At 44.4% G+C, this 25,343-nt stretch overlaps 1 protein-coding gene across 1 annotated transcript in view; it reads right to left on the bottom strand.

Annotated features, from left to right (window-relative positions):
* LOC147703692 (syntaxin-1B-like) overlaps positions 1-25,343 on the bottom strand; it is a 371,779-nt gene that overhangs the window by 18,895 nt on the left and 327,541 nt on the right. The window contains exons 8-9 of the mRNA XM_086932047.1: positions 4,015-4,152; positions 1,605-1,715 (exon numbers count right to left, since the gene is read on the bottom strand). Coding sequence (XP_086788173.1) covers positions 1,605-1,715; positions 4,015-4,152 — 249 coding nt within the window. The remainder of the gene's footprint in view (positions 1-1,604; positions 1,716-4,014; positions 4,153-25,343) is intronic.

Consider the following 25,343-nt stretch of genomic DNA (forward strand, 5'->3'; position numbering starts at 1 on the left):
TGGGCTATTCCCTCATCAATTCTTCATATGATTTTTTACTTCCCTGCCTCTTCGTATGACTGGATGACCACCCACAACTTCATCTTAGGCCTTTTTTTTGCTGACCTTGTCCTACCCCCTGGTCACTGACAGTGAGATTCCTACCACCCTCTGCTGTAGTTCAGTCATTACATTTTGCAGCATAACCCTCATACTTCCTTTCTCCACAGGCAACCTTCAAGGAAAAACAACATTTTGGATTGTAGGTTTATAGCCTTGTAGGTTTATGCAGTGAGCTGCATGAGATATTAAAGGCCTACTCCTGCGTATAGGCCCAAATCGAAGAAGAGGGCCTATAACAAGGGAGCCTTATAAGGCGGTATATCCTGCTATGGTGAGCTTTAAGGCTATTAGAGCATTCAGCACCATGAGAGTGGACTATTCTAATAAAAAGCAGCCCCTTGTGCCTCTGAAGATTGCATTCCTTTCACAACTCTTGATTTGTGTGTATGCCTGAAAGATGCTAGAGCTTGCATACAGAAGGAGCTATGAAAGCGGGCAGCAGTCAGCTCTTTGTCTCTTTGGGCTCTGCCAAACAGTTTTCTTTATTTGGGAGAGCCAAGGGAGAAAGGAGGTGGGAAGAATGCCTTCTGCCCTTTTTCAGAGGCTGAAGCTCCAGTGACACTGAGCGCAATGGGAGAAGAGAAGGGTAAATGTTCCGTGTGTGCCCTCGTCTACAACTTCTGACTCTTTCCTTCCTCTGCACTTTACATATAGCCTGTGGGGAACCAGGGGTTTGGTTTAGAACATTGAAAATTTGACAGCAAAAGGGTTATACCAGTGATCATAGCTCACTGCTGCTCCATTGTTGTCAATGGAGCTGTCCACATTCATATGGTCTAATATAGCCTTAGAGCCCGACATAGCAGGCTCTACCAGCCATTAAATGCCCACTCCAGCGTTCGGCAAGGGCCTTTAACAAAGGAGCGGGCCTTTAATGGCTGGCAGAGCCATCTACACAGGGCTCTATGGCTATTAGAACATTCCCCCCCAAGAAGAAAACATGTTCTAATTTCTAAAACAAAGGCCTCATGGAGCCTCACAGGGCCCGAGGGGATTGAAATCCCCTCGGGCTCCGTGAGGCCTTTTTTCACAGCAACAGCTGTGAACAAACAATGGAATGTTGGAGTCCCAGCTTCTACTGTCTGTTTGAAGCCCGGAGCATTGCATTGTCTTCAATGGAGCGCTCAACATTCCAATGTTATAATTCTCTTTACAAACTGGGCTAATGTGCCTGCACTAGCCAAATATCAAACAATATAAACATGATGAATGTCATTCAATCATTGTTTATGTTTCTGCTGCTTTACTCATGTTTTCATTGCATTTGAGGGTGAAGGACAGTTAGTCCAATATATGAACAGTATTCACCTTCACTGAGAAAAGTGGCAGGCTTTGCAATTGGGACAAAAAATGCAATATGTGAAAGTGATATTACGAGTCAGAAAAGTCTGTATGTGTTTATATTTGTATAATCATATACAGTGTACTAAATGTTTTTGCACATGCATATATTGCTGATAATTGCACATGTATGAAAGTCTGCGGAGGTTGACATCACTCACCTTGCGTGCTTTGCTCTGGTATTCTAGAGCCTTCTTGGTGTCAGACACAGCCCTTTCCACATAGTCCACAGAATGTTCCACATTGTACTCAATACGATCAATCATCTCCCCCTGTAGATGTAAAAAGGTAAAAGAAGATCTTAAGGAGGCAAGGAACAGACAAAGTTCAAAATTGTATCTTTCTTTCCCTTTACATATATCTACATTCGTCTCTTATTCTCCCCCTATCTTTCTCTTCTGTCTCTTTCTCTGATATGTAATTTGGTTCTGCTTACACGTCTTTATATTTTCTATATATCTTCTCCCATGTTTTTTCTACTCACATTTCATTTTCATCATTTGTTTTCATCATATTGTTAATGTCTCTTGTGCGACTGTTCAACTATTATGTTCTTATCTTTTATAGGACACCGCTTCAACTTGAATAAATCTCTATTCGTTGCAGTGACACTCAAAGAACTGCATTGGTTATAAGCGGTGCAAAGAATTAGGTTCAAGCTTCTCTGTACCATCTTCAGAACCCAGGCAGCCCATGGACCTAAAAATCTTGAGTGTCTGTTCTGGAACCACACACCCACCCGTCTGGTTTGGACCCACAAACCTACTCACACAGGCCTGGTTCAACCACAAGACAGATGGTAGCAAGTCAATTGACGTTCTGTGAGAACTTTATGGAATAAACTTCCCCCAGAGCTGAGGAATCGGCCAAATCGGGCCACGTACAGGAAACAAAACTGAAGAAAACCCTCTTTAAAAAGGCATTGTCAAATGGCAATGAAGCCAACGGGAATATTCCCCCTCCAAAATACAGAAAAGGCTCTTCGAGTGCAGTTCAATACCTGTCAAAGATCCGGTCTGAAAACATTATGCATTATTGACATTCGGGATCTTTAGTCTTACTGCGTCTGTGTAAGGGGTAGGCTAACCACCATTACCATCATCATTGATACAAAACGCCTTTCTGTCACATGCCAGGGTGTTAAACACTGTATTAAGATAGATGAATGTGCACTCTTGGGCATTCCTTCATCTACTACTTGTTCCTTTCTTCCTTTCTCCCACTTCCCAACTAATTTTCAGGCTGACGCTTCAAGTGCCCACCCTTGTCTGATTCTTTTTTCCATCCATCCTCTAAATGAATCTTCTGGTCTCTGATTATTTGTCACTCCATCTCTATGTACTCCTCCTTATCTGTCTTGGAGTATCTGCTCAGGTAAACATCCAGACCTTCAATGTGTCACTCTATCTTGCAGCTTGTTGCTATCATGTATCCTTCAATCTTGGAGTTCTTACGTCTTTATATCCCACAAATTCTTCCATGTTGATATACCCATCTCTCGTGTGTCCCTCTCAGCTAAAATCTCTGTTTCCCGCATTTAGCTTCTAATTCCTGTCTCCTGTGAACCGTCTCAGTCTAGTGAATCACAAAGATTTTCTACCTGTGTGTTTGTGTAAGCATTACTTAATCCTTAAACAACACACACATATAATTCACATTTAAACCCAAGGTAAAACATAGGTACTCAAAGAAAATGTTTTGTGAATCAGGCCTGGATATTAGGAGTAATTCATAGTCAAGATAGTTGTAAAATACAACTGATTATGGAACAGTTTGGGGATTTTACTGTTCCTATGTCTCTTTGGTCCATCTGTCCTAAAGGTTCTGCCTCTGTACACCCTGGTGTGTCTATATTTTTTGTTTCTTTGTCTTGACATTTTTGTGTCTCATATGGTCTTCCATTTTGTAGTTTAAGATTGTCATGTTTTTCACCATCTTGGACTTCCTAGCTATAGGTCTCCATTCAACCTTTCTATTGCTCCTTTTTCTCATATGATCTTTCATCTTGATCACTAGTATGCGTACCTATATTTATGCTTCCATCTCACATGCTCTAATAATTTAATGTTTTTCTACGTGTATGCACTCTCTAACTAGCCATTCATATCATTCCTCTGTTCTTCTACATAATCAGGGGGGCACATTTCTCTCATGTTTCATATTTACCTTTGTGTTTGACTGACTGTTCCCTATGTAGTTTGCCTTCCTAATTAGCTTCTCAAATGCCCCTCCTTCTTGGAGGTCAGGTCACCAATCATGTATCTTGGAATTCTTATTATCCATATTTTGCTCTGCTTTAAAATTTCTGACTGTTACAGATTTATTGTTTTGAAATTCCTATCACCTGTTTTGTTTAATCTTTAAATTCCTATTTTCTTTCTGTCCCTTGAACTCAGTTTCCATAACTCCCTTTTATCCTGGAACTTTTTCTCTTTTACACACATGTATTCCATGTGAAATCCTCACATTCTGTATTGGTTTTCCCATCAAAGCTGGGAATGCTTAGGTGGGAAGAAGCCCAGGAGCCCTGTCACCCACGGAGTTCCTTTATGTTGACATATATCCACAAACCTGGCTCTCCACCAGCATGGCCATGTCAACAAACATGTCGTGCAGCTCGCGGATGCTCGTCTCCAGCTTGATGATCTCATTGTGTCGCGTCTCAATCTCATTCAGGGCTTGCTCTGTCATCTGGGAGTCCATTTTGATCTACAGGTTGAAAAGAGAAAAAACAGAAAGAGTGAGAGAAAAAGAGACACAGAGAGAGAGAACGAAAAAGTAAAAATGAGTTAAAGACAGGAAGGAAGAGAGGAACCACGGAAGAGAGAAAGAGTGAGGGAGAGAATCAGTTTGAGAACGTGAATGAGAGAGAAAAAGAAACAGGAAGACAGAAAGAGAGAGAGAGAGAGAGAGAAAGAGGGTGACAGTGAAAAGCAAAAGCAACTGTTAACACTATGGTCTGATATGAGGCAACAGTTCTGCAAACACCATCAACATGCTAACTAATAACCAATATAAATAGCAAACCTAGGATTTAATTTGCTATATTTATTTCTAACGTGTACTTCATAGCCAGGAGCCTATTCCAAACATTAAACAATTGTGCAATTCTGCAAATCAAGAGGAAATGTTGTCACAGGGGAATCTGTAACTCATTCATTAGGAGAGCTTCTATTATGTTGTGGAAAGGTTCTTTCTTAATTCACCGAGGACAGATAAGAGGTATTTAAAATCTTTGAGGTGCTTTCAAGACCAGAAGCAGCTAACTATTCAGTTTGTGGCTCTGTGTGGACCTAAATGACGAGTTCAGCAAACAGTTTGTGACAATTTGATTTTAGTTATTTCATCTGCTTCTCAGAGGCCCCTCCCCTGTAAGGGGTAAGCATTAGTTCCAATTCTCATCTCTCTGCGGGCTGACACTGTGGTCTTAAAGAAACCCCACCAGCCTTAGCAACATTTTAAAATAAATCCTGTAGACAGTCGCCATAGGGCTCTATTACCATTCCATAGCAATCACAGGTACTTCCGCCCCCAGAGTGATCTTGGGGGTACTTCATCATCATTGTAACTTTATTTGGTCATTAGGACCAATAAAGTGCGAGTGCTTACAATACAATGAACCAACATTATACATGAGATAAAACATCATTGACCGGTACACATATGTTACAAAATATTAAGTCATCGATAATGTAATGAGATCATTTTTGAAAGAATAAAATCTATTAATACTTTTAAAACTTGTGCCACATTTAAAAAAGGAATCCGCAATTTATCAAAATGTGATTGGTTTACAGATTATAACAATAAATGGCTGTTACAAAGCATGGAATAACTCTTTTTAGGACAGTTATAAAAAGCAGACTATTGCCTCTTGCACACAAACCTTCGGATAATCCACATTTGACCAAAAAACTTTGCAACACCACATGCTACAAAAGGCCTAAAATCTGATTTTAGGATGCAGAGCGCTCCCTGGTGGCAGCAGGTTCCTAATACCATGCAAACAGGGGTTATCCACTGGTGTCTTGGGAAATTATAGAGAGGACAAGCAAATAAGATGTGGCCAATTGTTTCGATCGTTGCGGCGCAGCCTGGACAATGCTGTGTAGTAGACAGGGGCTGGCACCAAGCAGCTGTGAAGGAATTCACAAGGAGACAACCTGGTCTGAGCTGGATATAAAGTTTTCTATCCTGCTGGATGGTTATATAATCCAAGTAGGACTTAAAGATGCTTTGCATTTTGAATTCCATGAATTCTATCGTAAGGTGACCCAGTGATGACTGTGCAACAAAAAAAGGTGCTACCCAACTCCAGTATTGGGTTTTAACCACTTCTTTGCTAGGTAATTGGCCTACATCTCTAGTTTCCCAAGAGCTTCCAGGCCTATCGCTGTTAGTAGTGATCTAACTTCAATAAGCCGCCTAATCTTTTTAAAGCGATTAAGCCTGGAAACCTCATCAAGCGTTGCCATATAATGGCAAAGCTCGGGGGTTAGACTAACATGCAACCAAAATATTAAGGGGCGCAACCTAGCTTTGGCCACAATAGTGCGTCTACCCATACCTAATCACAAAGGATGGGGTGGTGTGCTCTGGGGGAGTAAACATAAAGATCTTAAATATTTGTTTTCAGTAGTAAGCAAACTTTCAGTGTTTTCGAATCCCCAGAGATTGGCACATAGAGGGCAGAACTCACTACCTTCTGCTCGTAGATCTGCAAGGGGGCAGCTATAGGCCTGGTTTGGGAAGTTCTGTGTTCCAGAATCAGCGCCCCAAGGGTCTGTCTCTGCTGGAGGATCCGCATGGGATCTTTCCATTCCATTTTCTCGGAAAGGGTAACTCCCAAATATTCAAAGGCAGCCACCTGCTCAAGCGGTATCCCCCGTAGTATTTTGCCCTTGAATGTTCTATGTGGATTAATTAACAAAAGTTTAGTTTTCGAGGTATAAACTATTCAAGAGCAATTGCAGACTACTGAGCATTTCGGACACTATCAACGTGCCATCCGCAAACAGAAGAGTAGTCACCTTTACTCCCCCCAGCACCGGGGCATCCGCTGGCACATCTGCTAAGTATTGGACAACGCCATAACTAAATAGTGAGAACAGGGTGGGGGCCAGCACACACCCCTGTCTGACCCCCCTTTACACACTAATCTGGTCCGACAACTGCCCCTGATCTCCCCAGCGGACCCTGGCGTAGTTGCCCTCATGAAGTCAGACAACTAACGCAGGAGCTCTGGGGGAAGGCCCAGCTCCTGCAGGACACACCACAACTTGCACCTAGGGATGAGATCAAAAGCAGACTTCAGATCAATGAAAGCAATATATAAGCCCCCCTTTTCAACACAGATGGTTTTCCAGGCCAATAGGCTAAAATGAAAGACCTGATCAATCGTGCTAAGCCTCCTTCTAAACCCTGCCTGGAAGGGGTACAGAATATCTTCCTCCTCCATGCATGAGGGGATTTTTACTAAAAGTTCCCGCGAAGAAACTTTCTGTACACCATCGATCAGACTGATGGGCCTGTAATTGGTTGCTAACGAACGATCACCTTTCTTTAAAACTGGGATCACCTTCACTCCCTTCCACAGAGGTGGAATGGGTGCCCCTGCAGAAATACCATTTGCCAAAGCCCAGATGTATTTGGACCAATTGGGGATATCAGGCCCTGGAGCCTTACCCCTTACAATGGATTTTATGCTGAGTGTAATTTCAGCTAAGGAGAACAGACTTGAGGTCCGATGGCTACTATGGTCAATGAAGAAAACTTCACAGCCATATCCCCATATCCAGTATATACCACAGAAAAATAATCATACCAAGTGGATATAGAGATATTGTTAAAGGGTGGGTTTGGTTTTTCTCGCCCCCCTGTCACTAGAAGCCAAAACTACTGAGAGTCTTTCCTCATCCACACAATACTGATCTGGAGCCATCGATCTTCCTCCCAAACCCTTTTGGCTTTGGTTAATGCTGCCTTGTAGTTTCTCCTTACTTCTCTTGTTTCTTGCAGGATATTTCCTCTAATGGTGACAGTTAATTTAGATCCTAAGGCCCTACACTCCTCATTGAACCAACTAAAGCCAGCTCTGGTATGACTGGGCTTACCGTTTGGCCGATGGGGCATGGTAAAATAGGATGTCAGTTGTTTGAAAAAGGCTGTGTGGCATTCCGTGATCTTAGAAAGCCCATCCTGCTGCTCAAGTTATCTTCCCAATTCACTGTAACTATCTAATAGTTTAATCTTTATGTTTCCGATTTTTGCTCTGTCAATAGCGACTCACTCCCATTTTATTCGCCAGTTGTTATTCGACGGGTAGATCTGCCTAGTAGTGAGTTGTATACTTGGGGTAGTTTGAGCCAATGCTCACAATGAAGACATTGTGAGCTCAAGAGGGTTGTGATCACTATCAGTGGTCGCTCCAACCACCATATCCAACACCAGAGGCCACAACTTGACATCTGATAAAAAATAGTCGATGCGACTCAAACTAGCTGTCCTGTTATAAGTATTCATCCCCTTCCTATACGACCTTGTCCGCCCATTTGCTGCCCTAAGCCCATATGCAAGCATTAGTGCATGAAGCTGCAAATCTGTACATGTCCATTATTTAATAGGTGGTAGATCAAGCACTGGTACGCACCATAACTCATCAAGCTTGCCACAGTCCGTTATAGTCTCTATGTCAGGCGGTTCGTAGGTGACATTAAAGTCACCTGCTATTATCAGTGGGTCAGTGGACGCCCTCCCCTCCAGACAGTCTTCAAGAAATTGAATGGTTGGAGACCTATTGCCTGCTTTAGAGTCTCGGGCATAGACATTAAAAAGATCTAATCCAACACCCTTCCAGCCCCTAATGTGGATGGCTAGAATATCCGGGCTATGAATATTGATCTCACGTAAAGTTAATTGGAGATCTATTTTGACCCAGATCCCTAGCCTCCCAGTAGGCCGACCTTGCTTTTTGTTAAGTGCTGGGCAACAAATAATTACATACCCAGGTGTAAAAACTGGAGTGGTAAACCAACTTTCCTGTAGAATACATATGTCTTATTGTTCCTTGTCCCGTGCTCACTACGCCACTGGAGTCAAGCTATCCTGGCTGATGACGGCTGATAGCCAGAAATCGGTCCTAGGATGCTTGATTCCGGTCCAAGTCCAAGTACTCACTTTTGTCGCGACAGACCGGGGGTGAGAAGCCATCAGCAGCGGGTTCGCAGGACTCCAATCACCAGGCTCCCTTGCTTCCTGGTCACTACCTCGTCATCCTGACAGCGCCCAGAGGCACATATAAACAACGCCAGGCCCCTGCAGCACTGGACACGCTGCTTTTGCCGCAACAGTCTCTAGGTGAGAAGCCAGCAGCAGCTGGTCCGCAGGACTCAAATCACCAGGCTCCCTCACTTCCTGTTCACTGCATCGTCATCCTGACAGCGCCCGGAGGTGCATATGAACAACACCAGGCCCCGCAGCGCGGGAGGTGCTGCTTTTGCCGCAACAACCGGGGGTGAGAAGCCAGCAGAAGCGGGTCCACAGGACTCCAATCACCAGGCTCCATCGCTTCCTGGTCACTGCCTCGTCATCCTGACATTGCCCAGAGGCACATATAAACAATGCCAGGCCCCGCAGCGCTAGCCGCACACGGGTCACGCCCTGTGTCACACCCAGGCCAATGGCGGGCCCATCATTGCAAGGAAGAGGCAGGGCAGGGCCACCTCTCTCTGCTCTGCGCCCTGGGGACAGCATTACTGTGAGGCTTGTTACAAATTCTCTTGGCAGCCCTCTTTTGGCTTCCTATTTTGTTTGATATCCTGGTACATACAGGCTGGATCTTCGTCTATTGGACTCATATTGAGACATTGCTATAGCTCACTCTTGGCTCTAATCCTCAGACTCTCTGATCACTCCGAAATGTTTGCTTGTTGTATATATTTATCATAAGGATTGTATTGATTTTAGTATTTTTTTACACTTTTTTTGTATTTGTATTTTTATGTAATCTTTCACTCTTTATTAACAAAAACATCTAAAATCCAATAGATAAAAGAAAATCAGCTATGAACAAGGGGGAGGAGGATCTGAAGGACAAACTGGCCCATAAATCCGTAGCAACTAATGGTGCCTTAGATTGTATTGATCATCTATTAGTGGAATGTGAGGAAGTCTTGACTCCTGTCACTCCTCCAGATACGCTAGGCACTTTGCACTCTTGTGTGGAGGTATCGAATCCTAACAACGCATCTTCCATTGCCAATCCCATTCCGGGTCCCAATTCTTCTCCTATTTCCTCCCCTATTCCTGTGAGATGTGTACCAGTGATATTTACAAAGCGGAATACATGTAGCAATAGGAACCCTCCGCTAGCCATCCAAGTTAATCCCAATGTTAGTGCCAACACAGTTGTATCTAAAACATTAGAGAAAAGTGTACCATCCATTGTCACTAATGTTGCTAATTCTATAGATAAAACTATATGTACCACTGATATCACTGATATTATTGACTCAATAATTGATACCAATATCGTTTTGAACAATAGGTTTCTTCCTCTACAGAATACGGACCACGACAAACAAAATGAAGTAATCAAATCAAGAAGTATCCTTTCGGCTGGGAGTATTCTGAGTGAAAGAATATGTAATCTAAGTCTAAGGGCATTTTTAGATGTATTGTCAGAAGGGGGACAGGATTTGATCTCAACTGCGTTAGGTCTAAGGCGGAAGTCACTTCTCTTAAGACACTAATTGCAGCACTCACTGACCAAGGTAAGCTTCTCCAAGAGAGAAGCATTCCTCTAACATCCCCTTCTAAGCCAGAAATAGGCTGTGCCCTAGGATCTGCTACCAAAATAAAACCCATAGTCCCCTTAATGTCTATTCCCACACACCCTTTTGTCTCGATTCTCAATAAGAATGGTCTGCAAAAGCTCGGCAGAATACAAACCCCCAATGGCCAAAAAGTGAGATATAGTTACCACTGTGCTCAAAATCAGGGCAGGAGCATATATATGAGCCATGTGTCCAAAATCACCTCACGCACAGGATATGAAGATAAAAACTTCCTCACTAATAAAGCTATACATTGGATCCGTAAAGTGAGGGGATGCAGATCAGTCATCAGGGACGATATTCTGTGGGCTAAAAGACTTGCTGATCACACCTCTAAAATAAACTATATTGAGTTATTTTTTAAAGATGAGAATATCGCCTCCAATCTTGTAGCCCTAGAGGCTAGATCCTGCTCCCCAACGCCAACCGGTATCCAAATAAAATATAGCCCTCAAACCTCTTCTCAGTCACAAACCAACAGTGGCACTGACATTCTAATGGGGTCTGACTCTCCACTTGCTACTCTTGATTGACTGACCTTTGAAAAAGCCAGGCCTATATTCAATCACAAGTTAACTTTTGAGAAAGGCTCAGGTGAAAGATGCCATGAACACTTACAAACAGACACAGGTGGCCTCAAAAAAGGCCCTTGTCTTTCACAGGAGTTAGCCCTAGACTCGCACCCAAGTTGTGACTTGGAAGGGAATTACCCTCTACACTTGTCAATAGGAGGTTCCACAACAGAGCTTAGGATGGTATCCTGGAATATAGCTAGTGTGAAGTCTACAATGGCACTTGCACACTGGGTGCAAAACACACAAGATTATCAGCAGCATGAGAAAAGCATCTGGACTAGTACAGGGGTGTTAACTCAGGCTCCGAGACTTCTGCCACGAGTGAAGAAGAAGAACACTGAGGAAGTGGCGTGGGTAAGTAAACATTTTTATTATGCTTTACTTTTTCGACCCACTGACAGGCAGTGTGAGAATCCCACACTGCCTTTAGCCTCATGTCCAGAGATTTGTTATAAGTACTGTTTACAACAAGCCACGATTGAGAGCTTTGGCACTGAGTCTAAAGGCAGTGTTGATGTCTCTCAGTGAGTGTTTGCTCGCCCCACCACTTAATATTGTCGCCAGTCGCTACTGAGCTTTTTAGCATTTTATCTGTGCATGTATAGCCAGTGCTCTGTAGCTGGCAATAGGGTATGTTTTTGTGTTACTAAATATTTATAACAGCACCACATAAGCAGCTTTTCAATTCAATTCATGTGGCGCGCATTCAGACATTTTTGTGAAAATCAGATTTGCTCAAATATTTACATGTGAAATAATGCAAAAAATAAAGACAGGTGATGTTGTGTAGCAAAATTACTTTGAGTTAGTATGTATCTCACAAAAGAGAGATATTTCTTTAGGTCTGTAACTGTATGATCCATAAACAGAAATTACAGATACTTAAAATGGAAACATAAAACATCAGAGCATTTTATACCTCAGACATTTAAAATGTGTTTTAGTCACTGACCATGTCTATATATTTATTCTAATGCAATTTCAGGAGTGTTCATCGAATGGTACTGCTTTATTAAAAAAATTGTAAGGTCTAATTCGAAAGCAAGTAAACGATATATATATATATATATATATATATATATATATATATATATATATATATATATATATATATATATATATATATATATATATATATATATATATATATATATATGTGTGTGTGTGTGTGTGTGCCAGAAACATAATGTGACTGCCTTCTTTCACAATCTCGCGCACCACAAAAATATACGATGGTACCCTCAGAAGAATGAAAGTAAACAAGGTTGCCAATTTTAAAAATATTAGAGTTGGTTCTGCCTTTGAAACTGTAACAGAAGCTGCTTCGAAAACACATTACGGACTAATTTTTCGCTTTTTCTCTCTCTTTTCCTATAAGATTATCTGGGGGTGCTACCCCTCCTCCCCTCACCTCTACTCCCAGGGCCATTTGGGGTTTGAGTGAGCAGAGGTTTCGCTTCCTCAAGAGAAGGGTGCTCCTAAACAGAAGGGTTTGGGCTGCCCTGAGGTCATGTTTGTGAGTCGAGGTGTTCGAATTGTCTGCATCATAAGCGAAAGACAAGAAACTCACCCATGTCTTTATTTTGTAGCCCCCAAAACGGAATTCAGGCAGATCCGCTCCTCCGTGAGCAAAACCGCCCAAAGACATTGTGAGTGCCCAGGCAATCTGTTTAACTTAACCTGATTTACCATTAGAGTAATGGTTTTGTCTGGCTTCTGGCAGTGCTGGACAGCACAAGGATGCCTCTTTACAAGCATTCTCACTGTGCAGAAAAGGACATTCTTATTCTGGTGGCATTTTGACTGCATTCCTCCCTTGTTTCAGTCCAGAGCAGGCGGTTGCAGAACCAGCCGCACTGCCCAGGGTTTTGAATGCAGTTACTGCTGATTAAAATAAAGGAATGTTGCCCACCCCTATTTGTGGCAGCAGCTAGAAGTGATGAGCGCCTCATCCCACTGTGGTCGACCAGGACAACCCAAGTGCCACTGTCTCTCTGTGCTGGCTAGAAATAGCTTAGATAGAAATCCAGAATCTATATCTTTCTTCAAGAAGCCCCGGTAAAAGACATCCTTGAAAAACTGTTTTTAAGTGTGGTTGTTGCTTATCGTGAAAAAGCAAAACCTCCCAGGACCTCTCAGCTTCAAACGTTTGTGCGAATTGCGACTGGCCCGCCTGTTACTTCCTCAGGTCTTTGGAGGTACTGACCTACAGGGCTATTGAAAGGGATGCAGGTTTGTGGGTGGTCATTTCTCCCCAGCGAATTACTGATGCTGCATAGTTTGTTGTTAGCCTGTGGCACAATTACCACCCTAGACCTACCTAGGAGGGGTAGATCCTTTTCCTACACCGCACCCAATCATTGGAATAAACCACCCCTTAGTCTGCTTTTGCTCAGACTTTATCTCCTTTAATATGGGTTTGAAGACCTGGTTGTTTTAGGAAGTTTCTGCTCTCTCAGCCGTGCAGCGCCGAGATACTCCTTCGGAAGTGATTTGTGCGCTATATTAAATCTCTATATCGTATCATAGTGTCACATAGATGATTGGGAAATACATGCAGATGTGGTTATCCCAGCTTAGACAAGCATTTGCAATGCAATCGGTCTCGCCTTATGTTTTTCAACTGGTGCTTATGTAAAGCGCTCTGACACCTTCGGGTAAAGTTCGCGCTATAGAAAATCGCATAAATAAATAAATATATGTATTTAGCTATGCAGCACATTAGCCTGGGTGCTGAAACATCTATTGTTCTTTAACATGGAGGGAAAGTAAGCACCAAACTGCGTGACACGCCAGGTATGGGAACACATGGGAAGAAATATTGACTTTCAGCTGGAAATGGTTTAGTCCAAAGCTCTGTTTACAATATAAAATCAGGGCCTTCTGTGGTCATAACACTGAAAATACATGATTTGAAAAAAATATTATTGTCTAAAGTGCTAAAGTGATCCTGGTACTTTACTGACCTCTGCTGGTCGTTTTCTATCAAGACAGTTAAATAGAGGCAGTTGAACAGAAAAAAAGTCTTTAAAAGGAAACAGACAACTCCTAGGGCTGATCCCCAGAGCACACAAAGTACATACTCATATAAGTATATACTAAAGTATATACAAGAGGTCTTGAATACTCGACCTAAAATCATGGGTGATAAGGTGGCTGCTGATGCCGATGAAAGCTGTCCGTAAATATATCTTTAAGTTGCTTTTGCTGTACTAATCATCATATGAACGCAATGCCTCCTGGAGGAGTAAGCCATGTTTTTTGTGTGTGTGTGTCTTTTTAACGTTTATGTAAAGCAAAGAAATCACTGGGACAACTATCCCATTTACATGTAATGACTCTTGGACTGGGCTGAGTGGGTTGGAGCACTGCCATGTCTGCAGTGGTTTCCTGGAGAGTGGCAGAAGGGATGGTTTGCCAAGTTCTTCAGTCAGATAATCTCATATAGCTGGGGCCTCCTCATATACTACTGAAGCAAGAGGATCTGAGTACCGTAGTCTGAGGTAATGATAATCAATAGAAAGGATTTCAAAGCAAATCATAAACCATGGTCTTTTTATCCCAACTGCAGCTAATTGCATCAGGTATTAAGAAGCTCAGGAGGTCTTTTGGTACATCGCATCTTGGACGCACATGCTGTTTACCTTACTAAATGAAACACTGCCTATCGTCAAGAAGCGGTTTTATTATGATTGCAGTGACCCTTGTACAATGGGTTTAAAAGGAATTTTTTGCAAGGAATTTTATTTATAAATATGATTTTGGAACTCCGTGGAGATCCACATATTACAATGATACAAGTTAAACATAATAAAATAAGGCCACATGTTATCAACCTATTTGACAGTGTTATACGAAATTTCGTGCCATTCAACTAGTACAATTCTAAAAAACATTTTAAAAAGTTAAAAATTCTGTTACAGAAAATTTAATTCGGGGGACAAACGATTGTATCTATCAAAGATTTAGCAGATAAAATACCAAACTGGATACATACGGGCTTTACCCACTGCCGACGGTGTGCCATTAGTGCTGGGCAAACTAACAAAACGTGTAAGGAGTCTTGGACTGAGCTGTTACAAAAATTACATATATTGGAAATGCCATACCATTTAGCTAGCAGTTTATTCAAAGGGAGTATATCATGCCTGAGAAGTAGCCAGAAACGGCGCAAGCCATGGGGCATGTTCCAAGTAACGTAGGGTTGTATTTGTCTTACCAAACAAGAATCAACAACTTTGTTTGTCCCCTTTTTTTGAAAAATCAGGATACGATCCCTTTCATAGCTCAACTTCCAGGTGGCGTGCTTTAATGTGAGCTTTAGTTGTTGAGTAGAAAGGGCTAGGAGGGAAGCTTCCTCCAGATCCAAGAGTTTGAGGGCCTTCCTATAGTTCTTTATAAGCAATGAGTACTCTTTTAGTGGGCCCAACAACTCTTTTTTAATTAGGGATCTTAATGTTGCCGGCTTTCCCTTGATAAGACATATTACCCAACGAATGACTCCTGCCAAAGCCTGTGCCCAGCTGCTTCTTAGCCCAAGTTCCAATCGAAGGGCAGCAGTACTACAGCTATTATTAACTGAAGTTAAGCTTCTCAAGAGGGATCCCTCAACAGTGTCTAAGAAACCCCATTCAGTTAGTTCGATAAACTCTATGCCATAAAGCAGAGTTGGGGGGATTTTTGCCCGGAATGCCTCCAACAGATATTCAAAGTGCCTTTTACCAGTCGACTTATATAGTGCTCTTAGGCCATTTCCCTGTGATTTTGCCTTGTGGATGCTATTTTCAATATGGGATTTATTGCTTAGATTACTATTCACAACCTTGCCCAAAAATACGTAGGATGATACTCTTTCTAATTTTTTTCCTCCCAATTCCCAGCTGATGTTTTCTAACCTTAGTTTTTTCCTCCCCTCCATGCACATTACCTTACTTTTAGAGATATTTATTTTCAGGTAATGCTCTTCGGAGAAAGCATGTAATAATTGGAGACGGTTATTGAGTCCCTTTGGGGTGAGGTCTAAGATCAATATGTCATCGGCATACATTAGGCAAGAGATGTATGAATCTCCCAAGCGTGGGGCAATGCCTTCACCTGCTGATAATCTATGGGGAAGATCGCTTACGTATAGGGAAAATAAAAGGGGGGCTAAAAGACAGCCCTGTTTGAGGCCATTTGCAGATGGGATGAGCTGGGATAGGCCTCTTTCCCCCCCCAATAGTACTCTGCACCATGTGTTGTCGTGTAGGTCTTGAACCAAACCTAAGAGACCATGTGGCATTCCTAGATCGTGTAGCTTTCTCCACAGTAACTGTCGGTCAACCTTATCGAAAGCCGTAGAGAAATCTATGAATGCCAAATAGACTCTCCCCTTTCTGGCTCCGATATATTTGTCTGTTATTACCTGGAGGGCTGCCAAGTTATCCAGGGTACCGTGATTTTTCCTAAAGCCTGTCTGCTCAAGTGGAAGAACACCCGAGTGCTCCACCCAGATATTTATCCGCTTGAGCAGACATCTTGTGAAGACTTTGCCGATTGCGTCCAGTAATGCAATCTGGCGGTAATTCTGAGGGGATAAGCGATCTCCTTTTTTAAACAACGGCACCAGGATACTTCCCTTCCAGGAAGGTAAAACCTTGCCTCTTGATAAACAAATATTAAAGACAGGACAGAGTAACTTGCACCATTTGGCCCGGTTCTGTTTTAATACGTTAATGGGCACCTCATCCGGGCCCATTGCCCCGGACTGTCGCATTTCACTGATTGCCAAATCTATGTCCTTTTCTGTAAAAGGTTCTAATGGTTCCCTCGTGTCTGTTTGCCACATTTGAGAATTCGCCACGTTATTACTTGCGTAGAGGTTGATGACAAAATCCCTCCATATTTGTTCCTCAATGGCAATGGGGGCGGGACTTGTTCTCATTCCGCAACCTTCACCTATGAGGGACCAAAATTGCCTCATTTCCCCATGGATAGCCGCTTCTCTTATTTTTACCCATATGGTATCCTCCTTTTCTTTGCGTAGCCTAGATAATAACCTTCTCCTTTTCCTTTTTAGCTTAGTTATTTTTTGTGCTGTATCCGACGATCTATTCAGGTATTGGGCCCTTACTAATTTATTTATTTCTATATTTAGAGATCTCAAAGGGCTTGAGGAAATTCTAATAGATTTTTTCCTGTTAAGTTTTTTTGTCCCTGCTACCACTGACTTCATAAAAACGCAGAATTTTTCGATTTCAAGGCCATTCCAGGACGGGAGCTCGGAGATTGCTGAATCCAGCATTACCTCCAAAATTCGATGCGCCCTCGCGTTCCAATAACATCTTCCTGATTTAAAATGGAAGTTTGTTTGGTCATTGTTCAGTGACCATTGATCACAACTTGGGGACTTTATGTTCAACGAGATGGAAAGGATTTTGTGATCGCTTAGCGGAGTATCAATAACGTTGAGATCCTTCAGCAGCTCGAATGATTGGATCCCCGTTATTACATAGTCCAAAATCGATTTCCCTCTATATGATTTATGTGTGAAGTTAGCCGGGGAATCCGATGGAAGTCTCCCATTAGCTATAAGCCCGTCTATCTCTGCCAACTCCTTTAGTATTATTTTACCCCGTTTATTTGTTTTTATACTTTCAGGAAACACTGCCCGGGGAATACGGAGAGTTTCCTCTCTTAATTTATCACTGAATAAGTTTAAGCTTATATTGGAAATCTTGCTATTTAGATCCCCAACTAAAATTATGTCTGTCATCGGATCTTTCTCCCTGATACCCTGGATATGCGTGAAAACCCTTTTAAGTATTGCGTTGAAACCAATTTCTGGAGGGATGTAAGCATTAATCAGGACCAGGCGGTTGGAAGTTTTAGAGTTATCTGACCCAAGTATAGTTACTACTTGGAACAGTTTACTGGGGTCCAGGTAATGTTCGTAATTCCAATTTATTTTGTTTGATAAAAGGCAGGCTATCCCCCCACTCGCATGACCTTTTTTGTTCAAGGTAGCACTGCCTTCTAGAACGTAATAGTCCTTCCCTAATTGGATTTTATCAGGGCACCATGTCTCTTGGAGGCATATTATGTTTTGCTCCAGAGAAAAGAGAAAAGCCAGTTTCTCCGGACTATTTTTTAAGCCCGCCGCATTCCAAGAGATTATGGATAGTTTTGTGCTAAAGATCCTGATTATTTAAATGTTTATTTGAGGGTTTTTCTGCCAAGACTCGGGGAGCCAATTCCATTGGACACTTTTGTTTCCTGAATCTGGTTGGTAAGATAACGGAGGGGGGGGCAAAATAGGACACCATACGGGAGTCCTTAGACTTACATATTTTTAGCTCTGTTAGTTCGCCTGACTTATTTATACGCCCTGTTGCTGCTTGCAGCAGGGAGAATGGCGGTTTCTGGGAAGGTTTAGAAAAGACATTGACTTGACTTATATGCTCTAATACCGGGATTACGTCTATCCCTCTGCTCTGCAAATCTTCTGAACGTTGTAGAATAAGGTTAGCTACTAACTTAGAGTAGAACCTCACCCTGGTTGTGATCCCCACTTCTGATTTTAATATTTGTACTATATCTAAATCAGCCGATTGTATCAATTTCAAGTTGGCTGATTCTTGAAAGTATTTGAGAAGGAGGGATCTGTTCAAAATGCAGTCGGTGTCAAACAGGGGAGAGAATTCCACCCATACAGTATCTATACATTTTTCTTTGGGCTCAGCCGATATAGTACCTCTCGCTACTACTCCCGAAAAAGATGGTGCCAGGGGATTAAGTATTGGGCCCACTTTACTCGAGGATTTATAATCCTGACCTGGAGGTAGAGGTATATTGGACCCTGTTAAATCCCTATTAACGTGAACTTGTTGGGAGGTAACATTTGAGTCGACTGTTAATAAGGGGGGAAAAGCGGGAATCAGGGATATTGCGGGCATAACCAAAGGCAGGGGTGCAATATTTTCCATATTGTTCTTAATTTCAGTGTTATTCTCCTTTTCAGCTACCACCTGAATTTGGGGAACCCCATTATTTATAGATAAATTAAGGTGTGTTCTAAAAAGGATTTTCCTCCGCCTATTTTTTTCTATCCGTCTCAACAGTTTTCTTTTATTTTTTCCATTCTTTTTTATATCCTGTAACTTCCCTTTGTTGTCATTCTCTTCTGAAGCCTCACCCACCTCTCTATCTCCTTCGCCCAGTTGCTTCTTAAAAATCGGGAAAAGGTCCGTCTCTAGTTTTGGGGGGGGAATTTCATAGGAATTTACTTCTAAATCATTGACACTTAGATTTCCATCTTCATGTACTTCAATTACAGTATTGTTGGTTTTGGAATGCTGGTCTTTTATGTCTGTCCCATTTAGTACTAGAGGCGGGGAGGACTGTACTTGGACTATATCCTTCTCTTTTTGAGTGCCCAATAAGACCTTTAAAATTTTGGTCACCGTATCTAAGACGCAATCTGAACCCCCCACAAATTTTTCCAATAGTTGTAAGATGGACGACAGTAAATGTTCTAGTATATGTAGGGAATCCGAAATGGGTTTGTCATTCCCCTGGCATTGTAATGCATCCATCCCGGTCAGATTTAAATTAGGACTGATGGAAAAATTTGAATGAGAGGATTTGGAAGGAGTACTACTGTATAACTTCAAACCGGCGTGGGTCAATGTTAGCGGAGTTTTTAGGTCCATCTCCGCTTTGACCGGGTCATTTTCTATATATCTTTGACAAAGGTCATTATCCAGCAACAATGGGGACAGACCATTATTGAAGGAAACTTTTGTCAGGGATGTGTTTAGAGTATGGTGGGCGTCCACTTGCGGGGTTTCCCTTATGTGCATGTTATCCTCTTCTACACCGTTCCTGGTTTTTATAATTACATCTGGTTCTAATTCAGTATTATTTTTCGCTGTGGAGAACGCGGGAGGAGAGAAAGCACTCTCAACAGTCAGAGGAGCTACTTTTGATTCTACTATACTGATAACCGCAATTTCCTTTCTATTTTCAGACAATTCTCTTGGAGAGTTGGATAATCTATCTGAGAGAATGTCTCCGGATTCTTTAAGCACCACTGATTTATTATCCTCCATTGCAGCTTTAGTCTTGCCCTTTTCCCACAAATTGAAAATCTGACAAGTGCTCTTCAAATTAGAGGCCTGACCAAGCTTGTTTCGGAGGGGGTTCGATCTGGTTTTAGAATTTGATCTTCCTACCAGTATTCTCCCGGACCTCAATTTCTTTGTCATCATCCCACTCCAGTAGTATCAGAGAAAGGGCAGGGGAGATAATAGTAGGAAAAACGTCTACCAGTTTATAAGCTTAAGGTGAACAGCTTAACTGTTTATCATTGGTGAAAGGAGTAGATGGATTGAATCTAAAGTGCCCAACCAGATAGTACAAATCCTAAGAAGTTGGCCTCTATCTTCTAATACAATACTCTTATGCGGCAGGGAGGACACGGCGCCAAAGCCAGATAGCATGTGAAACTTATGGGGGGGTGAATATTAGGGGGTGGGCCTAGCCTAGCCTTCTCGTGCCTCTGAGGGCCTCAGAGGGCCCGCCCTTGTCCCGGGCTTCTCCCGGCGCACTCCCGCGCGCTCCCGCCCCGCGGGGCCTAGAGGGTGGTTTATAGTAGGGGTCAGAGGGGAGGAGCCAGCAGGGAGAGCGTCGCAGCTGATGGTGATGCTGAGGGTCAGGCGCTCCTGGGACTTGAAGTCCTGCGCCTGCCCTCGCTCGCAGCCCTGCACCTACCGCCGCCCCAAGAAGAGATTCTGCCTGTTCAAACACTTGGCTCACAGAGTCTCGATGTCCCAAGCAGACCAGCAGCACGGGTCAGAAGCGCTGCGGGCGAAGCGGGACCCGCGTAGCGGGTACCGCGAGGAGTTGAGCAAAAAGAGAAGAGCAATCCGCAGAAAAGGAGCTCGCAGTCTCTGACCTTAGCAAGCAGCAGGAAAGGTGAGCAATCCGATGAATTCCACAGGCACAGGAGTTTTCAACAGCACTGAGGCGGGGGAGGAGCCAGCAGGGAGAGCGTCGCAGCTGATGGTGATGCTGAGGGTCAGGCGCTCCTGGGACTTGAAGTCCTGCGCCTGCCCTCGCTCGCAGCCCTGCACCTACCGCCGCCCCAAGAAGAGATTCTGCCTGTTCAAACACTTGGCTCACAGAGTCTCGATGTCCCAAGCAGACCAGCAGCACGGGTCAGAAGCGCTGCGGGCGAAGCGGGACCCGCGTAGCGGGTACCGCGAGGAGTTGAGCAAAAAGAGAAGAGCAATCCGCAGAAAAGGAGCTCGCAGTCTCTGACCTTAGCAAGCAGCAGGAAAGGTGAGCAATCCGATGAATTCCACAGGCACAGGAGTTTTCAACAGCACTGAGGCGGGGGAGGAGCCAGCAGGGAGAGCGTCGCAGCTGATGGTGATGCTGAGGGTCAGGCGCTCCTGGGACTTGAAGTCCTGCGCCTGCCCTCGCTCGCAGCCCTGCACCTACCGCCGCCCCAAGAAGAGATTCTGCCTGTTCAAACACTTGGCTCACAGAGTCTCGATGTCCCAAGCAGACCAGCAGCACGGGTCAGAAGCGCTGCGGGCGAAGCGGGACCCGCGTAGCGGGTACCGCGAGGAGTTGAGCAAAAAGAGAAGAGCAATCCGCAGAAAAGGAGCTCGCAGTCTCTGACCTTAGCAAGCAGCAGGAAAGGCGAGCAAATGGGTTTAAAAGGAAACAACTTGATTCAATTGAGAGCCGGTGGTACAACTTCTTACCCCATGTTATGTGTTCCCAGTATGCAGACTGTTAAAGGTGGTTCACAGTGCTTTCCCCAAAGGCCTTTGGTGACGAGTCTGTTTGCAGATGAGTGATCTCCTTAACATTCGCCGTGCTGCAGGCCTTTAAAACATGCCCTGACATCTGCCCACAAACACGTAATAATAACTTGTCTCATATATGGCAGACTGTAGCGATCCACAAGGAGAAAAGGCTGAAATGCACTGTCTCTTAGGCAGACAACATGAGCAGGGTCTATGCAGGGCTCGAGACGGGGTACCACACGGGTGGACTGCCTCCCCCCACTTATTTTACCGGGTGACGCCGTCTCCCCTGCCAAACAGCGGGACTTCACTCTTTGGCCTCTCTGGGACGAGGAGCTCGGCACCTTTCGTGACGTCACGTCCTGTCGTGACGTCACTTGCTGTGACAGCGCCCCCCACTTCTTTTTTTACGACTTGTGCCCTGTTCACCATTCCAAAGAAGTCCTACCCCTGGGAGTGTTGACCTTTTGGATGACTGCGCACTCGCCGTATAGCGTAGGCAAACCGTTGTGCGTGCCGTGTCTTCCCTTCACATTTAGCCTACGTTGTCGGCTAAGAGCACTGGATTTTGCCCACTTACAGCCCCCACTGTGCCCTCTACGGGCCCAATTCAAATAAAAAAGTAACACGTTACATAGAGTTCTCAGCTCCGGCTACTTGCAGAGCCAATGAACCAGATTGGATAGACAACCTGCGACTATCGCTATGGAATCACTGGATCAGACGACTGTGGGCACATTTCTCGATGCTTTTAATTGCACTATGGCCGCAGGGCTCGAGTCGGAGTACCACGTGGGTGGACGGCGTCCCCCCACTTATTTTACCGGGTGGACGCCGTCCCCCCTGCCAAACAGCTGGACTTCACTCTTTGGCCTCTCTGGGACGAGATCGGAGCGCACCTTTCGTGATGTCACTTCCTGTTGTGACGTCACTTCCGGTGACAGCGTCCCCCCACTTTTCTTTTTAGGACTCGTGCCCTGACTATGGGGTTGCGAGGACATTTATTTCGGGAGTGTGCCAGTCTGCATATCAGCCTAATTTTCTATCTTCATGCGCCCTAAGTAACGGCCACACTCAAACTACTCTCTATGGGGCCCCAGTGTGTTCGATTGTTACCAACCTTCGTATCCTATTGCTGTATGGGAGCCCTTTGCGCATGTGCCTGTGTTCTTTTTAGGTGAAGCTTAGGCTGGCTACACAAGCTTTAATAAGCGCTCAACCCTCTCGAAAGTGGCGCAGGATCCCATGATTATGTTATAAGCAGGAACTCCAAGACTGGCATGATACAATCCTGTGATAGGTGCCCCTGAGCAAACCTACCCACCTGCAACCGCAGATACAATCGCATCAGAATCCGGCGGCCAAACTTTAATAGATGTTTTTGAGCAATTCTGAATTAGAAAAGGAGTTATTAAGTGTATGATATGCGACCCCTCCAAAAGACCCCTACAAGGGATGGGCCCCTTTGCCAAACATTGCAAATGTGCACAGGACATTGGATTGCGTCCCTTCCCCATCCTGCCATCATTCAATCTACCGACAATCTACATCTCTAATTACAGTCACAAAACATGGGGACGGAAGTTATCACGGAAGGGGGTTGGCCCATACATGGCACCCCTCCTGGTACAAATAATCAAAGCCCATTTAATTACCAGATTAAACTTTCTGACTTTTTATATTAATGATGAGTAATTTCGGTCAATCCAGTGATCGAAACCGTGATGTTGACGCTATTAGCAGGAAGCTCTAACCAACTGAGCTAACTGGTCGACACAGAGGCAATTGTCGGTCATTCAGAGATATGTGCGCTATCGTTACACAATGCAGAGCCACTTCCAGGCGCCCATATTTCTGAAGAAAGAGGTGAAAACTATTTGCTAACAACGGCAGACTACTGTGAAAGCAAGGATACTTGGATAATTGGAACACATTTCAGGCAGCTACTCCAAAGAGAGCTGCCTTTTAGTTATCGCAACAACACACGGAAATTGGCTTGATTCATTTATGGAACAGCCCCCCTGGCGAAGCCTGGATCTGAACCCAGGGCCTCTTATGCTCCAATGATGCGCTCAACCACTGAGCTACCTCCCCTCGCATGATCTAATACTCCAGCTTAAAACGCAGGGGGGCCCGCCTACGGACTTGACCCGAGGGCCTCCGGCTCTGTTCGGTGTACAGCAATGGCAAAAATCACTCCTACTCAACAAGGGATCGAATTACCCCATCAGCTCCGGGATGCGGTAACCGTGCCATTGCTGTTCAAACCGGCGCTTACCTCGCAGAACCACCGTACCCGCAATGCAAAGGTGCAACTTAGCACGAACTTGAAAGAGGCATCTAGGGCTCTGGGCACCTCTGTGTATTTCCGAAAGCCAGCCAGTCTCTGCCCCGATCGATTTTTCTTGGCCCCATATGGGCTCCTCCTGTTGCATCCTGAAGGTCTGCCTGGTTTTGCTGTAAAAAGAATCAAATTCCTCCCTAAAGTACCGGTGGCGGGCGGGGAAGAAGGCAGGAATGGGAGTGGGGGCTGGTCCAAGAAGTTACAGACTACAGGAAGGGGTGGAGGGGGGGAGACAGGGGAGAAAATAGTGCAGGAGTAAAGGGGCCCATAGCTGTAGAAGGATACCAATGATGACATGTGTAGAGTTGTTGTTGACCCATTGACCACGTGGACAACTGCTTTAGTAGGGAGCTTCTTTATTCATGTCTTACAGGCATGGTGGTCAGCAGTGAACTGCCCTTTCGTCCCCCAGCTCCTCCCTTTCCTCCCGCCCTCGGCCTTCCCTCGGGCTGGTCCTAGTGCCTGACCAGTGTGGTCACTGGGCACTGTCCATTGGCTACATTACACCTCCCCCTCGGTGGAAGATGACACACTGACATGTCCCTGGTCAAGTCACGAGTTCGTTTCTTTAGAGTTCTTCGATCAGACTCGATGGTTTTGTAATCACACGTCTGGGGCGTGCTGGAGGGTTAGGGTAGTCGCTCTCGTTATTATCGGCGATCCACGTTGGTAGTGAGCTGTTGGTTGTCAGTAACTCAGGGTCTTCCGGTTCCAGTTTGGGATTGGCCAGTAACTCTGTGACAGTGGGTCCGCACTTTTTGAAGTATGTCACATTTCTGGTGAGTCTCTTCCCTTCGGTCTCTGCGGTGATCATGGTTCCCTTTTGTTGGATCACTTTGAGTGGAACCTCGTTGTATCGACAATCAGTCTTTCGGTGCTGCTCTTGTCCTGCCAGCACCCAATCACCTTCTTTTATCTGCGGGGGAGCCGCGTGACGTCGCTCATCAGCATAGTCTTTCATCTTTTCCTTCTTTTCTTTGTCTCTTGCCACGATCTCTTCGTGATCAGAGTCGGGATCCAGTTCTGGTGCAGTCAGGTTCATCATTGGTATTCTGGTGCACACTGGGAGTCCTAGCATGATGGCAGCGGGACATTTGCCAGTGGTGGAATGAGGTGTGTTTCGATAGGCTCGCAGCTCCTCGTCAAGTGCCGTCTGCGGGCGCTTTCCGGTGAGTTCTGCTTGCTGGAAGGTCCTCTTGATCGTGGCCATGAAACGTTCAATCATTCCGTTGGCCTGTGGCCATAGTGGCGTGATCTTGCGGTGTGCGAAGTTGAGGTGCTGGGCGAACTCAGCAAAGTCGTGGCTGTTGAAGGGTGGCCCATTGTCCGACTTCACCACTAGGGGAATTCC

This window comes from Lissotriton vulgaris, chromosome 7 (assembly GCF_964263255.1).
Source record: "Lissotriton vulgaris chromosome 7, aLisVul1.2, whole genome shotgun sequence".
Taxonomy (NCBI): domain Eukaryota; kingdom Metazoa; phylum Chordata; class Amphibia; order Caudata; family Salamandridae; genus Lissotriton; species Lissotriton vulgaris.